Below are 18,964 nucleotides of genomic sequence, written 5' to 3' on the forward strand. Positions count from 1 at the left end.
TATAAAAAGACAAACATTATGTTGTGTGAAGCTCAGCGTTATTTGAGCAACTTCAAATGAATGATCTTTGAGGAGATAAATCTTGGAAGGAACATACCACAGTGTCTTTGATATAGTGAATATGTTTGTAGCCATCCTTGTCACTAAATATTTTGTAGTATGAAATGGCATCATAGCTGAAAACTGGTGTTGAAACAAAGAACTGAAAGAAATTAACAGAGGTTATGTTCAAAAGACAAACTGAACTGGAATTACAGTTGTTGTTGTTAGGTGCCGTCGAGTCGGTTCCAACTCATAACGACCCTACGGGACAGAGTAGAACTGCCTGTAGAGTTTCCAAGGAGCAGCTGATGGATTTGTGCTGCTGACCTTTTGGTTAGCAGCTGAGCTCTTAACCACTACACCACCAGGGCTCTGAATTACAGTTAGTTATATTTAAAAACTAATCTAGCATTTTGTTTATAGGAATCAGAATGCCTTGCCTCCCACACTTTCTACTACTTACATCTGAAATTCCATTTTTCCAGATAGAGAGCTTTTCTAGTTACTCTACTAGGCATTTGTGCATTCCAACCACTGCTCAATGACTACCTGCTTATCTCTGGATTTATAATGCTCGATTTGATTGAATTTCTATGCTTTGAGATGATGGGTTTTTAAACAAGAGTTAAAAGAATCACAAATGAATGTTGATATTTAACCAAGCCAACTTCAAAATTTTATATTTGACCAGAGTGTGACTGTCAATAAGGTTTATAGTTTCTTTAATTCTTGATTTACCTGATGCCAAGTCCCTTATACCAATGATACAATGAAGACATTTTAAAGATAATCGACTAGAACCAAAGTTTTTAATGGGAGTAGGGGGTTCTGAATGTTGAGAGAAAAATATTTTAAAAGCAGGGCTTAATCCTGAGTAGGAAAAGACTTCATTGCCCTTCTTTGACATCTCCTAGGGTGTCCACCGAGCATCCAATGACAACCACCTAATGACCCAAGAAGCCTCAGACACTCAGCTCCAGCATTCACTGGAACAGAGTAAGCCCCATTTCAACATCCTGAATGGTATGAATAACTGAAACCCTGCAGAAGTCCTCATACCAAATTTGAGCCACTAGTTTCATATGTTTCTCCCATTAAATAATAAATCGACTAGTTTTATGTTGCTGGTTTCTTTCTTTCCTGGCCACCTGGTGACCTATAACAGAGAAGGTAGCAAAGTTGTGAGAGAGCAGCATGAGACAGCTCGTGCAGAGTAGATAATCCCAAATCAGCTCTCTTCTCTTGGGCGTCCCTCCACGTGACAGTGAACCAAGACCTTCAGCAACTTCAGAGCTGTGCCAAGCAACAATAGCCAAAAAACTACCAGTGTCTTTCAGCTTTGCCAGCTGAGATCCAGTCTGGACCTGTCTTTGAGCAGGAGCAGGGCAGAGGAGGTCATTGTAGGCCTCTTTCCCATTGGCCCTGAATATAATCTGACACTTGGTGCCTTTTTGAACAAATTGATGATGATTTCCCTTAAATTGATTATGATTGCATGATATTAAAATGCAACTTATCTAATATGGTATCTGTAGTGGACTGAATATTATTAGCCTCCAAAAATTCATGTCCACCTGGAACCTCAGAATGTAAACTTATTTGGAAATAGGGTCTCTGTAGATGTAATCAAGGTAAGGATTGAGATGAGATCCTACCAGATTAGTTGGACCTAAACCCAATGACTGGTGTCCTCATAAGAAGAGGAAAGGACACAGCGGGACACACAGAGATACAAGGAAGAAGGCCATGTGAACATGAAAACAGAGATTGGAGTGATGCAGCTACAAGTCAAGAACACTAAGGAATGCTGGGAGCCACCAGAAACTGAAAGAGGTAAGGGAAGAGTCTCCTTTAGAGCCTTAAGAGGGAGAATGGCCCTGCCAACATCTTGATTTTGGACTTCTGGCTTCCAGATCCGTGGCAGAATAAATTTCTGTTGTTTGAGGCCACCCAGTTTGTGGTAATTTGTTATGACAGTCCTAGGAAATAATACAGCATCCTAAGTCTTATCACATTGGCATGTTGTTGTTGTTGTTAGGTGCCATGGAGTCGGTTCTGACACATAGTGACCCTATGTACAACAGAATGAAACACTGCCTGGTCCTGCGCCATCCTTACAATCGCGGTTATGCTTGAGCCCATTGTTTCAGCCACTGTGTCAATCCACCTCGTTGAGGGTCTTCCTCTTTTCTACTGACCTTGTACTCTGCCAAGCCTGATGTTCTTCTCCAGGGACTGATCCCTCCTGACAACGTGTCCAAAATATGTAAGACACAGTCTCACCATCCTTGCTTCTAAGGAGCATTCTGGTTGTACTTCTGAGACAGATTTGTTTGTTCTTTTGGCAATCCATGGTATATTCAATATTCTTCGCCAACACCACAATTCAAAGGCGTCAACTCTTCTTCGGTCTTCCTTATTCATTGTCCAGCTTTCACATGCATATGATGCGATTGAAAATACCATGGGTTGAGTCAGGTGCACCTTAGTCTTCATGGCAACATCTTTGCTCTTCAACACTTTGAAGAGGTCCTTGCAGCAGATTTGCTCAATGCAACGTGTCTTTTGATTTCTTGACTGCTGCTTCCATGGCTGTTGATTGTGGATCCAAGTAAAATGAAATCCTTGACAACTTCAATCTTTTCTCCGTTTATCATGATGTTGCTCATTGGTCCAGTTGTGAGGATTTTTGTTTTCTTTATGTTGAGGTGTAATCCATACTGAAGGCTGTGGTCTTTGATCTTCATTAGTAAGTGCTTCAAGTTCTCTTCACTTTCAGCAAGCAAATCTTCAACAAAATGAAAAATAAAATAACAAGAAACTTCCACCTCCTCACATGAATCCTTCATTACTCATTGAAACCCATTGCCATCGAGTCAGAATATGAATCCCTCATTAGTTTCATTAATAATAAGACCAGCCTTGGTAAGACTCTGTGTATTGGGACTAATGCCTCTAAGTAAAACCGGGGCAAAATTGAGAGCCAAGGGGGCCAGGAATAGGTAACTCTGATTTGCAATTTTGTGTACGGAATTTTATCACTATAGGTCTTTGACAATGTCATTCTTTCATTTCAGAATGAGGTGTTGCCCTCTTAGCTAAATGATAAAATACTAGTGACCACTTTACAGTACCTCCCTCTCACCCCACAGTGTGAAAGACAAAAGCTAATTCTAAAAACAAACAAAAAAACTACTACCATCTAAATTGTCCTAATCACTAACATATAGTGCCTTGGGCACAAAATATTTTAAGGTACCACAGTTAATAAAACAAACAAACAAAAAAATTCCTTACACTTGCAGTTATTTTTAAGGGATTTTAAGGTTTTCTTTTTCCTAGATTAAAATTTAAAATTTCATTGAAAAAAAAATGACAGGGTACGGTATTATGTTTTAAGATGTCAGAATCAGGCAAACAAAAAGAATATTTCTGCTAAGCAAAGACTGTTATCTTCTTCACCCCTTTCATTGCACACATCTGAGACAGCAAATTTAGATGAGCAGGTAGCTTGGCTGAGGTAAAGAGAGTGTGAAATATTTCCGCATTCACTTTGCCAAAGCCAGGCCCATAATGCATTCAAAGTGAGCACACTGGTACTCTAAATAAACACACGACTAGATTGTCCTCAGTTTTTAGAAGGACTCTTCAAAGTTTGCTTTATCACGCTTAGAATTTCTGATAAATTGCTCATCTATATGTGAAGTGCAAAAGCCTACTTGAAATATTTTACCTGCTAGATAAGATTATTTACCAACATATAATATCTTGCCATTGTCGATAAGTGACCTGAGACCCTACGTATTTAAGGCTGATGCCTAACCTGAGTCCATACCCGGTCAAAAGTACAGATTTTCAAACATTAAGTAGAACCTTCATTTTTCTGAATTGAGGTATTTTTTGCCAACAGCCTAAAGGAGGTGTATTGTTTTGCTTAATTATTTTAAAATCAAGTGTAGTTTTGCTGTCTAAGCTTTATGTTTTTAGTGCTTGTTCTCTAAATTTAGGAGATTAAATACTAGGTTCTTTGACTAAACTCTCCTTTTAAGCTGCTCTCTACAGAAAAAAAAAAAAAAAAGGACAACACAGCAATTTTTATTTATTTTTTTAAAAATGTATTTTGTTGTTGCTGTCAAGAATATACACAGCAAAACATACACCATTTCAACCGTTTCTACATGTACAATTCAGTGACATTGATCACAGTCTTCAAGTTGTACAACCGTTCTCAGTCTGCAAAAAGGCCATTTATTTAAAGTGAAATTGTATTATTCTTCTGATCAAATACCAAAGAATAAGTTTGGTTATCTCCCCAAATTAAGACACTGAGCATCTCAGTGCTGAGCAGGAAAGGGAAAGGTGAAGTTCTCAGGAAATCTGTTTGCTAGTTCTATGCCTGCCGCTAACAGGTCAGTTACTCTTAGCAAATCATTTAATCTCACTTATCTAACTCATGCGTGATTTCTGAAGATCTTTTTCAGTTTAAACCTATTTGATAAATTCTAAAGGAACTACTCTAAAATCGTTTTTTAAGTTTATACTAATATGCCTAACTCGTACACTTTATTTAAAAATCTTATACTTGGACAGACATCCAAAATGTGTACATGTTTCTAGGTTGCTTCTGGTTAATTTCATAGTCACTGGTTTGATTACAGGTCAAAGGAAGCTACACATGATATTATGACATATGAGTCATGACTGTATAAAGTAGCAACTTAATTTTTCTCAAAAGACATGCCAGGACTTATAAAATCTAATGAATGGCCCCTTCAAAGCAGTCACCTTGGGGGGATATGAACTTACTGCGGAGAGCAATCATTGCTCAGGTGTTTTGACAATTCCTACTCTGGAATTTAGAAGGTTTACTGACTATTGGATAAACCTTAAGAGACTGGGATCAGTGGATAAGAATAATTTGTTTTCAATAGAATTCTAAAACTATAAACATTGAAATGATCTAGCACAAAATCACATATCCCAGATAAATATCTCATTTATTCACTAGGCTTCCGATTTCCTGCAGGGACTTCATCTTCTCTCAAAAGATAGATATGTGCCTCCACTGAGGGTATTTGAGAGACTGTTCTGCTGCCTTAGAAGTCAATTAATTTATTTATCCATTTATTCATTCATCCAGCTAGTATTCGGCGAGGATGTGAGGTTGGTACTATTCAGATTTGAAAAATTTGATAAGCTACAATTGTTGACCTCAAAATGCTTGTAAATAGGAGAATTTCAAAGATGCGTTCTAAAATATTTCCAAGTGTCTTGAACATTGGCAGCATTTTCAGAATAAATGCATATGGATCCCCAAGGTAATATCTTTGAAAGGATTATTTGTATCATTGCTGATATATTTGTAATATTATACCATTTGTATTACTTTATAATAACTCTAGTTATATTATCATCATGGCGAACACAACTAAAGTAAGTTTTTGAGCATTTTTCCTTCCCTTCCTTTTTTTATTGGAAAATGTTTGTAATGGGAGTGAATTAGGAGGTTAACTTTTCCCTTTCCTTTTAAGTTTTCAAAAACCGATCCTGGAAAATACCTTTTTGGAAGGTGACTTTCTGATTGATAAAGAATCCAGAAAATTTAGAGAGTCCCGTTAGTTCACTGCATACTGCTAATTTTTCTTTTACTTAGTACAGTGAATTCAAATAGGACTTTCCTATTTTTTTCCTGAATTATGCATCTATGCTTGTTATCTCATTACTTGAGAATGTATTTTACACTTACTGTATATAATTATTAAAATAATCAGATTATAACTATCTCTAACAAGTTGCCATTGAGTCAATTTATAACTGTCTAGTCATTGAATAAAAGTAAAGTCTTCTTCCTTAATTGAAGACCGAGTGCAAATATAATAGCATTTAGGCTGAAAACTCTAGATCCATAAAAGTATGCAATGAAGAGTTTTTAATATCGGAAGATTTTTACTACTTTACTATTTACTTTCTCCTTAGCCACTTTAAGTTTGAATTTCTACAAAATGCACTGTTTTAGAGTTGACTTCAGAAATCTTTATTATCTTGGTAGCCATGGGTTAATGTGTCTCCTTCTTCTTTGCATAATGTGTCTAAATCTCAGAGAAGTAGCTTTTTTTTTTTCCTTAAATGTGAGTTGGATTCAATCATATGTTTTTGAAAAATTGCAACATCCACACAACATTCACTTATTCTTTGTCTTATTTTGTATTCTTCATATAGAATATATGATACAATCAACATTCTCCTAAAGCATGGGTTTTTTCCACTAAAAATCTTCAGGAATTACCGAGTAAACTTGTCCCAAAACTCCATATGTAAGTGATCAAAAACCATAAAAAATATACATTTTTCAATTTGATACCCATTTACCTAAAAACTGGAATAAAAAATATATATATATATATGAAATTCAGTTTAGTTTGTGCAAAATTTTATGAGTAGGCTGACTTTAAATTACAAGGATACTCGATCCATTTTTCTTTTCCCCCTGGATTCCAAATGGCTAAAAATTATGAAGATGGTTTTAGGCAGATTAGTGATAGTGTTCCTTTTAGAAAAATGGTCTTCATTGTATTTAAGAAGTAATACTTCGTGTGGGCGTCAGGGAGTCAGTTGAAAAACATTAAGATTAAGACATGAGGAATATGATTTGTTCTCAATAGCCACTCCAAATATAGACATTAAAATTATCTGGCACAAAGTCACTTAAGGAATCACTATCTTTGTGTTTTTTACCTTGATATTTTTTCTATGAAAACAAGTAGTGCCAGTTTGGATACATTTCAAATAGTCCTTTGATAGCTGAGAACTGTCAAGTTTCATTAAAATATAAGGAAAAGATAGCAAAACCATACTCCACCAGCCCATCCAGTTCTGCTTTCTTCTATGTGCTCCTGGGTCTGAAAGACAATAGATCATATTGAGCTTAGTATTAGAAAGACATTTTTTTCCTAAATATAATCACAATAATTTAATCAGTTAAGCCACCTTGTCAGAGTGTACCGTCGTTAGTCAACTAACTTCAAACTTGAATTTACGGGTACGATATTAAAATTTTTGTACACATAAACAACAAAAAAAAACCAAACCCAGTGCCATCGAGTCGATTCTGACTCATAGCAACCCTATAGGACAAAGTAGAAGTGCCCCATAGAGTTTCCAAGGAGTGCCTGGTGGATTTGAACTGCCGACCCTTTGGTTCACAGCTGTAGCACTTAACCACTATGCCACCAGGGTTTCCTTTGTACACATAGCTAATCTAATAATGATTCTGGCCTTCCATGAGGTGACTTGCAATTATTACATCTATTAGGGACAAGTGTGTTATAGGTAAAAAAGAATTTTACAGTGCAGTTCAGATTAAGTTCTTTCTTTTCTCAGTCCTATTAAATAGCTGGAAAATTTTAAATTAGCACTGAATTTTATTGTGGTATTTATTTCAGCATAATACAATTGATCATTTATTTAACTAATATTTACTAAGCCTAAAAGGACTGATAATTAGAGAAGGAATTGCATTCCTTATAGAATTAACAGCATAGAGGCCAGGGCAGCTTAGAAAACCACAAGTGGTTCAATATGGCTGAAGTGAAGGGTGACTATGGGGAAGAGTTAGAAGATGAAGTCCCAGAAAGATCTTGGAGAAACTGCTATGCCATCCTAAGAAGATTGGACTTCTCTTGTAGGTAAAGCCTTTGAAGGATTTTGAATTCACAATTCAGAGTATATAATTAAGAACATAATAAAGAGAATGGATCAGAAGTGGGCAAGATGGAAGGAAGCAAAGAGACAAATTGGAAAGCTATTGTAATGTTTGTAAGAAGAATCATACAGACCAAAATTAAAGTAGTGGTAGTGAGGATGTAGTAAAGCAGATAAGAGTCAGAGAGAGTTAAAAGTTCCAACCCTCAGAAACAAATTTCAGAGTTACTGGCAAGGGGTAACATGAACCTCTGGTGCAGACAAAAATCACTCAAAGCAAGTAAGGACAGCATTGTGACAGAGACTGCAATATCATCAGCAAGCCATTTTCTTTTCTTCCTAGGGCCACAGCTAGACTACATTTTCTAATCCCCCTTCCAGTTTGTTGTGGTTATGTGATAAATTCCAGCCAATAGAGCATGAGCAGAAGTGACAAGTTCTACTTCTAGGCCTAGGCTAAAAAACCTCTTATATAGAACCCTCCATTACTTTTTCCAGTCCCCAGCTGGATGTTGACGCTCAGGTTTGAATAACCTTGGGATAGCCTTGAAAGCCACTGGATGAAGATGGCAGAAATGCCATCAGCCTGAGTTACCATGCCTCCCCCCCACCATACTCCACTTACCTGGGCACGCTACTGGATGGTTACATGACTATGTAATGAATTTCTACTCTATTAACTCAATTAACTATTGGAGGTTTTTGTTATTGTTATAGCAGTTAGCCTGCCTTGCAAATACATTAATTTGGGTAATACTAAGATGTCTAGAGAAGTGAGAAGAAAAGCTGGAAAGAAAAAGATCAGTCAGTGAAACAGAAGGGAAACCATGAGAGAGTATGCTATCACAAAAGGCAAAGGAATAATAGATTTTAAGTACAGTTTGAACTTTCTCCTTCCAGGCATAAGCCAATGCCTTAGAGTGAACAACACAAGATTTGTAAAAAAAATAGTGAAACTTTTTTTATACAGTATTTTTAGCCATAAAAATAAAATTAATCTTAAATCCCTTTTCAGAGGAAGAAGAATGATGTGAATTATTTTTCTTCCCAGGACTACCAATTTCTTAATAAATATCACTAATATAGCTATTTTACAAGTAACTATTGCAAGTTGTCTTTGCCTCTTTTATTTTGTATATGACTCCAAACGCGAGCGAGGTGTTGCTAGGTCACTTTACCTTAAATACTATTTGTTTTCAAAACATATGAACATGTGCCAATCTTTAGTGTGGTGGCTCAAAAATTCAACACTGAATTGTTCTTAAATCTGAAATGTGTCCCATGGATTTATTAGATTATTTGTCTTGAAACAGAGATCATTTAGAAATCCTAGGTTATCCAAACCTGGTATTCTAAATTTAATGCTTTTTTTTTTATTGCCATAAACTAAAATTTATATTCCAAGGAATTCCATAGTTCATTGAATGAGCATCTTAAATGTTCTGTCAGTTTGGATTCAAGTTGTCTCAGATTTTGATAAATTAGAATTTCAAATTCCAAAGAAATCACAGTGTTTAACTGCCTAGTTTTAGGAGCAAAAAAATTGTGTCTAAATGATCAATCTTACAGTTTTCAAACTAATAAAATTAAAGCAATAGTTCCCAATACTCAGATTCAATGAGAAAGTAAAAGATCCATTCACCCAAAGCTGACTAATCGGATCAATGGTTTCTAATTAGCCAGCATAATCAAGATTAGTCTATCTTTTTCTGCCTATGATACTGAGTTAAAGCCAAAATCTTCCTGCTTTGTATACCAAGATATAAATAAGATAAAAATAAGTTTCTAGCATATCTCATCAAAATTAGTCAAGCCTCTTACAGACACAGTAGTGATTTAGAAAATATTTTTAGCCTGAGCTATGTTGACTATTATAGTCCTGATATATTTCCAAACAGATTCAGATGACTTTTTCCCTGCAAAACATAATGTCCTAATTTCTAGATGGAATTTAGTGATATACTTTGATTGCTCTGTGCTTTTTTTTTTTCCCCCTACTTTATAAAATAGGCTTATTCTATGTTTGGGTTAATGAAACATTTCTTCATAATTAGAAGCCTCATGAAATGTACCCATCAAGTTTCCTATTTAAAGAAAACATTTTGTATTTCTTAGTCTCTAATATGAGTACTTATGAACAGACTTATTTTAAAGCTTGTAGACTGGTGAAGTCATTCTCTGACTCATTAATTCAACAGATTATGTTGGATTTGAGCAACAGAAACAATTAAAACTCAACAATAAATTCCTGCCTAATTTCAAGCTCTCCCCTCCCCAAATTAGTATAGTCTCTTAAGAGAACAAGATCGTTTGATCTGGTATGTCATGTTGTCTGTTGTCCACTTTTGATTTTAGAATGGGAATATTTGACTTTCTTTAGATTATATCCACCTTTTTTGGAATTTTTCTTTTTTCAATTTTGACTTGAATAGAATGTACCCCATTTTAATTTCTTCTTTGGTTCTTTTGTATAGAACATAGCTATTTCCCTAATAGACCAGTCTATCTTCTCATTTTCATTCTTCTTCTTCTTTGTTTTTTTACTGCCAATTTTATAATCTCAAAAGGATGGGTTTCAATCCTCATTGAGAATCAGATGCCTGATTCTCTCAGTGTCACATTGCTTCATTATTTTTCTCTATTCAGGTTCTAGGCTAAAGTCGCTCAAAAAAACAAGGAGTATACTACTTATCTGATAAAGATAATGGATCCATGAATAGAGGGCTTTTTTGCAAAGCATTTAGGAGTTGAGAACAGTAATTCTGGTTTATAATACAAACTGTTAGCTATAAATAAGTCTCCATAATTGTACTTTCATCTTCAGAAGCACACATCTGTGATTTTAATATACCTACCTTTGGACAGTCCCATATCTGCCAGTGTTCCCTAAAATCACATATAGACAATACTGACACATTCTGGACTCTTTTTAACCACTGCAAACATACTCGGTCATCAGTAACCCACGTGAGCCAACTGAAATAATAATCACTGCAAATAAATCAAAACAGACAGTCACAATCACAAGCCAATATCATATTCAAATAATTTTCTAATTTTGCTTTCTAAAGAATGTATATTATTTATTCAGTAGATGAAGAAGGCAAGGCTTTCCTTTTCTAGAGAGTTTAAATATATCTGCTGAATTAAAAAAATACCTATAAAAGAGTTCATTCATCTAATGAAATTATTTCATACTTGAGTTTTCTCCCCACTTCGGAATTTTATGTCTTAGAAAAGAATTTAAGACGTAAGGCCAAAGCTACTGGTCAATCTGTAAAGAAAAAAAGCGTTAAATTGGCTATTTTGCGTAGGTAAATTCAATTTTTCACTTTTTAATTAGTTGAGAGACAGCCCAGTATAGTGGAAAGACCAACTTTCTCTCCAGGCAGGTTTGTGTTTGAAGCTAGGTTTCAGCTGTGACCATGGGCAGGTGTTCAAATTGGGGTTAGTGTCATAATTAGAGATGATATATAGGAAATAGCTCAAATAGTGTTTGGCACATACTAGGTGTCAATGAATGGCAGCAATGATTGCTTGGCTCCAAGGATGAACTTGTATATAGAGAACACCAACGTAAATGAATCAGAATTTTGGATATCAATGTAAAAGAACCCACAGAGCTGGAAGGGGTTTCAGAGTCAAACTCTGGCTTTATCTACAACTAGTTATGTGATGTAGGGCCAGTTACTTAACCAATCTATACCTCCTTCTATATCAAATGGAACTAACAATATTACCAGTTTCAAGCATTGCTGTAAAGATTAGCTAATGTGCTAAGGTAAGTGCGTAAGAACTACGCCTGCTACAAAGTGGATACTCAAAAAAAGGTTATCATGGTGCAGGAGCCCTGATGGTGCAGTGGTTAAGCATTCAGCTGCTAACCAAAAGGTCAGTGGTTCAAATCCACCAGCTGCTCCTTGGAACCCTATGGGGGCAGTTCTACTTTGTCTTATAGAGTCGCTATGAGTCAGAATCGACTCAACTGCAACGGGTTTGTTTGTTTTTAATTACTATCATGTTGCTAGTACTTTATAGATGCTCAAACAAGCCTCTTGACTGCTTCTCTCATGTTCTTTCCACCATTCTATTTGTCTCCTAAGGAGAACGACACTCTTTTTTTTTTTTCTTTAGTGTTGTATTCAGTCAAGTTTTCATCAACTAGATTGGGGTGGGGAGTAACAGACAATTTTTTAAAATCACAATCATTTTTGATTATCCAAGAATGGATTCACCTTGACCAGGCCTACCAGGGGACTAGGATGGAGTCTTTTCCTTTTTCTCCATGAGGCTCACTCTCCATGAGGCAGGAGAAAAGAAGACGAGCCTTGGGCTGCTAAACCCAGTTGCTGTGGAGTGGACTCTGATCCATGGTGACCCCATGTGTGTCAAAGTAGAACTGTACTCCATAGGATTTTCAATGGTTTGGAGGTAGATCTCCAGGCCTTTCTTTTGAGGTGCCTCTGGGTGGACTCAAACTTCCAAACTTTGGATTAGCAGCTGAGCGCTCATAAACTGTTCTTACAGCCCAGGGACTTTTTGGGCTGCTAAGGGTTGGGAAGTGCTAAGGAGGCACACAGGCAGAGTTAAGGGAATCCCTCCCCTTTATCCATGTCAATCGGAATGGCCACAGAAAACTGGTGTTGTAGCTGGAAGGTTGCTGTCACAAGGATTCATCAGACAAAGCCTAAGTAGGGCACCATGCTGGGGAAGTGACAATGTTTCAGGTCACTGTCTGTCTACAGTTAATTAGAAAACAGGTAATTTTAACAATCAGATAATTGAGAATAGACTGCGTCCCAGTGAAAAATGCTAATATTTGTAGAGGATTAGATGATCTTCTCTTGTTTATATGCACACATGATAAGCGTGTATCCACAACCGTGGGTCTGAGAGAAAACAGGCCAGGCTTGAAAGAAGTCAGGCTGAGGACAAGTATAAATTTTACTATCTTCCTGCCAGTCCCAGGTTTACATTTGCATATCTGAGGAAAGTATTATTTCGACTGAGGTCACCTTTATATGTGTGAAATGAGTAATTTCTAACCACCATTTTAAGAAACTTATTTGTGATTTTCAAAGTTGTATGTATTTAACTTTGCATGATTTTATCTGTTTACTTATAGCATGCACATTATAAACTCAGTAGAAAAGTAGTGTAATCCCTGATTAAGAAATTTCAAAGCGTATTAAATTCACTTTGGTGGGAGGCGGGGGTGGGGGGCGGTGGGAATCTGAGATTAATTTACCTTGAGGCTATCATTGCTGGAACTGGCACTTCTCTGGGACCTACATGTCCAGGGTACGTGGTATCGATAATAAATATCCGAACTACAGGGTTCTTTGCCCCAGCCTGCCAAGAAAACGGAAATATATAAACTCATGAAATTCCAATTACCACCAACATTTTAAAGATACTTCAGGAATTTGATGTTGTTGTGTGCTGAAGAGTTGATTCTGACTAAGACCTACTGTATAGCACAGAGTAGAACGACCTCATAGGGTTTCGTAGGCTATAATCTTTACTGGAGCAGATCACCAGCTCTTTCTCCCTCGAAGCCACTGGTGAGTTGAAACTGCCCACCTTTTGGTAAGCAGCTAAGTGCTTAACCGTTGTGCCACCAGGGCTCCTTTTTAGGAATTTAGGCATATTTTCTAAGCTAGTAATGTCAACCACGTTACTTTTGAAAACATTCTATCCATAACATGCAGGGGCAATTACAAATATTACATCAACCAGAGTGAAGACGCATATTTTAAATGTTTAATGGGAGAGCTTTGATTGATAGGGAAAAATATTTTGGATATAAAAATATAGTTCTGTGATCAATATTGCTCTTTTCTGATTTCCAAGGGAGATCTGTCCCATTATTATTATTATTAGGGTAATTATGATAATAATCCTTTCACCGTGTGCTAATGGGAGTGCAGATGGGGATTTGCTTTGGGAAGAGAGTAGAAAGAGGAATAGATGCTTTTGTCCTATCATTTGGTCAAGGACAATCAGTGAACAATCTCCTAGCTGGTTACATTACTATTGCTACCATACCCAAAAGATTGGAGAAATTTCAAATAAGGTGTCCATGGGATTTACAGCTTTCTTGTTTCCTGAAATTTACATGACAGTACAACTCATGCCCAGACAGTTTCTCTTCTACTACAGAAGAAGAGAATCTTACACATGTAATAAAGTATAAATCCACAAAGTTTAGGTACATAGTCTTAAATGACTCAATGTTGTTCGTATTCATCTAAAGAATTGTCCAGTCTCTAGTCTCTCTTAGGACCTCCCTTTTTCACATCCAGGTCTAGCTGGGCCTTCTGTAGTTCTTTGGAGTCATCCTACAATGCCAGACATTTCTCTCAGCAAATTTAGTTTGCAAAGAAACAAGCAAAATTTGGGCCCCAACTTCCCTATCAGTGTCAGTCACTCTTCAGGTCTGGCTTTTCTCATCTTTTCCTGTTCACACTGATCCCCCCAAAGATCAAGTTCTTCTACATCTTGGGTCCCAAATATCACACGTCTCCTTTCAGACTTTCTACACAGCTGTTGAGAGACCACTTATCTAAACACTCATCTATCCGTTGCCTTTTCTTAAATGACTTTTAACATATATATTGTTGTTGTTGTTGTTAGCTGCCATTGAGTTGGCCCTGACTCATGATGAACACATGCACAGTCCTGTCACATCCTATGATCAGTTGCAGATAGGATCATTGTGACCCACGGGGTTTCCATTGGCTGATTTTCAGAAGTAGAGCACCAGGTCTTTCTTCCTAGTTGTTCTTAGTCTGGAAGCTCCACTGAAACCTCTTCAGCATCATAGCAACACGCAGCCTCCAGTGACAGACGGTGGTGATTGTGCACGAAGTGCGTTAGTCAGGCACCAGACCCAGGTCTCCCACATGGAAGGCGAGAATTCTACCACTGAAACACCAATAATCTCAATGTAAATATTAGACTATCTGTAACTTCTACTTTTGTTGCTATGGTCACTTTGGCTTGCCTCAGAATCCACTCACGTGTATGCCACACTTATCCCATTGTTGTCACATATAGGGATTCACTGGATCCATCCATGGCAGTATTCCCCTTGACAAGTAAAAACAATAGAGACTAAAGAACAAAGGATCACATTCTAACATCTCCTTGTGCAAGAGGAGAACTCATGCTCTGATACCCCTCTTTCAAATTTCTCGTCTAAGAAATGATTCTACGATGCTTCTCCACTGTGACCTGGCCATTCTCCTATTGCACATACAAGTCTTTCTCCAGACATGTGACTGATTGAAAAGTATGTTTACCGAGAACTCTAGAATGTTAGATGTGCAAAGAACTTTGGGTTCACACCATGTCTAATTTCCCCGAAGGAAGACACTGAGGGTCACAGAGTTTACCTGCCTTGTATGTCCAGAAAAGACTGTAACTCCTGTCTGCGTCTACCTGACAGGAAGACCAAGTTCAATATTTTTGCTTCCCATTCTAGTTCACATTTACATGAGAATTCAAGAGGGAACTGCAAAATAGACTTTACCCTGAATTTGGTGCATGAAGTATGAAAAAAATTAAAATTAAGTTAAGCTTGTTTTTCCTTCATGATCTAGACCATATGTTCTTCAAAGATTCTGCAATGGATTTTGCAAAGACTTCTACTTCATCCAGTATAACCAGATGTCCAAAGCAACAGATGTCCATATAAATAATAGAGCACAGTACAATGTTTGCCTTACAATACACAAGGATAAGAAGCTCTCCAAACTTGTTGATCCCGCCTTTATTCATTGTAATGGTTGCTCATTTTGACACTAGGGAAATAAAAGCATCTGCTAAAAGTATTCAACATACCTTTGGATATGGAATATTTATTGTTCTAGGATACTGTTCATCTCCATAATAGGAATAGGCAATAACTGGTATATCTGTATCATTAAATTCTGCATAGGCTAAAAATTTTCCATTAGGAGACCACCAGAGAGCATATTTTGCAGCAAGCATTTCCTCTGAAAAATAAGTATTAGCATATTAATTACAATTATATTTTATTTTTAAATTATTGTGAGCACTTTGAGATATCTATTTATTGGTTAGAATAATTTATTTAATGTGACTGTGGCATATGCTCCAATTTATTTATTTAAAAATAAATAATTTGGGTCAAAGAGGATAGTTTAAACTTATATCTCATATCAAACATCAATTACTCTATTAGGAATTGACACTAATGAGAAATGCAATTTTTAAATATTAAACATCACAGCAATCATAACTTTTCCTTTGAGGGCAGCTTCTCTTTTTTTATAGTCACCTAAACTAGCAAAAACAATTTATTCTACAGAGTGACATAGACATTGATATTTGAATTTCTCTTCTGGGAGTTATTCTTTTTAACCAAGGTTGAAAATAACCAAGTTAGGTTAGCTGTATTTTTTAATACAAAAGTGAGAACTAAAAGGCCTTTTAAAATCCAGTTAAGCCCTTGACAGCATGAAATTATTATTTTTACATTTTTTTTCAATCTATTTTATTATTAATATTTTAATTATAAATACATGCCCTGGATTGAGGAAAGAATTCATGAGTATCAAAAAATAAGACAGCTTTTTCCACAAAATAATATAGACAAATGATTAGTTTGTCATTAAAAAAAAAAAAAACTGAGAAAATGTACTAATACAGGACCTAAGGACCATATACTTCCTGGAATATAAATTATTACTACCATGTTATCTATAGTGTTTATGCAAATAAATTCTACAGTCTTCTGATAGCAAGATTATGTTTTTTTTAGAATATGCAGGTCCTGTTCGTAACCTGAGCACGGCTTTCAGAAATGATAGCACTTGTCTAAATAATATGCCACCTAGCTGAATCCTACTAAATGTATGAAATTATTTTTAAATGAAAGCCTAAAATAGCACTAATAGGAAAAGAATATAGCTTACCTTCATAAACCCAGTCTGGGATTCCATTAAATATTTTATTTTCTCTTCCATTATATGTGATTTGAAAAGGTGGGTGTCCTGGTCTTTGTATCAAATAGATATTATTTTGATAGACATATGCCTGGAAGTGGTGGTGAGTTCATTATCGAGCAATTCCATGAGCAATACAATGAAGGTTGTATATTTATGTTAATTATTCACCAAATACCTTTACAAAGACTGGTGATCCCGATGCAAAAAGATTCACAAAATATAATTTTAATAGGCAAAAGAAAAAATCCAAGCCACAATAAAATCAATTATGATTTTTAAGGTCTATACAAATAAAAAATAAACTCTGCTATTACATTAGTTGTTTTATTAACCAAATGAATCATTATATATATTGACAGAAAGTCAAATAAATTCCTGAATATTAATAGCCGACTACATCTAATCTTTATTTAGAGTCCTTAAATAAGCACTTGGACAAAATTTCATGTTGTCTGAAGCTAGTCTGGGAAACTTGTGAAAACCATATTTTTCCTGAGCTTTCTGGCACAAGGCATTCTGGCTGAGTATAAGGATAAAGTTTTTGACTGCGATATTTAAAGAAATCTATCCATGAGCTCGAGATTTTGCGGAATTCTCAGATGGGTTTCAATTTATCAAAACTCTTTCCATTTTTAACCACTAAAATAGTCATGAATGCATTTTTTTTTTCTTTCAGGGAGGGAAATTTAACAAAGGCCAAAAGCAAATGGCTCTTTTATTTAAATTATTAAACATTTCTGTAATTTAAACACTTACTAATTTACTCCCAACAGGTGACCAGCACAAATACTGAATTGGACGAGGAAGCTCATTGCCTCTTACAAACTCTCTAGAAAAAAAGAAAGAAAGAAATTGCTGTTCAATGCAAAAAAAAAAAAAAAAAAGTCTGTGTAAACAGAGAAAATAATAAAAATGAAGGATCATCCCCTCTGCTTCTACAAACATAATGGGAAAAATGTAGGAATGTGGATCTGGAGACAGGAAACCCTGGTGATCATATGCTAACCACAAGGTCAGCAGTTCGAATCCACCAGGCGCTCCTTGGAAGCTCTATGGGGCACTTCTTCTACTCTGTCCTATAGGGTCGCTGTGAGTCAGAATCGACTCGATGGCAACGGGTTTGGTTTTTGATTTGGGGGCTGGAGACATTGATGGTGGTCACAGCCTTTCCACTAGTTCCTTAAATGACTTTGGACAAGTCACTGAACTTTTCTGGGTTTCAGTTTCCTGACCTTTATAGTGAGGTGCTTGAATTAGGATTTATAGACTGTCATAGGAGCCCTGGTGGCATAGTGGTTAAGAGCTTGGCTGCCAACCAAAATATCTGCAGCTCAAATCCACCAGTCACTCCTTAGAAACCCTATAGGACAGTTCTACTCTGTCCTGTAGGGTGGCTATGAGTCGGAAGCTACTCAACCGCACCTAACAGCGTAGGAGCCCTGCTGGCACAGTGGTTAAGAGCTCAGGCTACTAAACAAAAGGTTGGCAGTTCAAATCTACTGTCTGCTCCTTGGAGACCCTGCAGGGCAGTTCTACTCTGTCCTATAGGGTCCCTGTCAGTTGGAACCAACTTCATGACAGTGGGTTTGTTTGTTTTTTATAGTGGGAAGATTTCTAGAGATTATCTAATAGTATCCCCTCATCGTACAGAAACAAACTTGAGGTCTAGAGAGAGAATATGACTTCTTAAGGTCAAATTGCTAGTTCTTGGTAAATTCCTAATTAAACTTAAGTCCTTTAACCCCTGAGACTGTAAAATTTGCACACACCAGACTGAGATGGCCGGCAAAGTGCTTTGTAGCTCTGGAAATTCTATAATTGTACTGAAATTTAATATGTACACTTCCACATTCTCATTTCCAACCCCCATCTCTGTGAATGCATATGCATTTCAAATTTTTAAAACTAAGATGCCATTTGACAATCTCCCCAGGGATCTGACTTGAAATCAGAAAAGGAAAGGAACATCTGATCTCAAGCTAAACTGAAAAACAGATCGTATACTGGGCAGTATGCCTTATGCTTGCATAGTCCTCCAGCCATGGGGAAATTTCGAATATCCTATTGGCCAAAAATCTCACTTTGATGTTTTAAAGCCGTCCTGCAAATACTCAACTGACTGACTTGTACCGTGGAGCTTTTGTAGCTCTTCAGCAAGAATGTGTTCAGATTTTTATGTGTTAGAGAATCATAGGATGTCGTGCTTAAGTTTTGACTTTTTTCGCCTTGAAGATTGTATTAATGGT

General features: G+C 36.4%; 1 protein-coding gene across 2 annotated transcripts in view; it reads right to left on the reverse strand.

The window, feature by feature from the left end:
- FAP (fibroblast activation protein alpha) overlaps window positions 1-18,964 on the reverse strand; it is a 91,832-nt gene that overhangs the window by 36,798 nt on the left and 36,070 nt on the right. For both annotated transcript variants that reach the window (XM_049887309.1, XM_049887310.1), the window contains exons 7-13: window positions 17,475-17,547; window positions 16,686-16,806; window positions 15,589-15,743; window positions 12,992-13,095; window positions 10,599-10,734; window positions 6,897-6,941; window positions 98-202 (exon numbers count right to left, since the gene is read on the reverse strand). In XM_049887309.1, coding sequence (XP_049743266.1) covers window positions 98-202; window positions 6,897-6,941; window positions 10,599-10,734; window positions 12,992-13,095; window positions 15,589-15,743; window positions 16,686-16,806; window positions 17,475-17,547 — 739 coding nt within the window. The remainder of the gene's footprint in view (window positions 1-97; window positions 203-6,896; window positions 6,942-10,598; window positions 10,735-12,991; window positions 13,096-15,588; window positions 15,744-16,685; window positions 16,807-17,474; window positions 17,548-18,964) is intronic.

Source organism: Elephas maximus, chromosome 6 (assembly GCF_024166365.1).
Source record: "Elephas maximus indicus isolate mEleMax1 chromosome 6, mEleMax1 primary haplotype, whole genome shotgun sequence".
Taxonomy (NCBI): Eukaryota; Metazoa; Chordata; class Mammalia; order Proboscidea; family Elephantidae; genus Elephas; species Elephas maximus.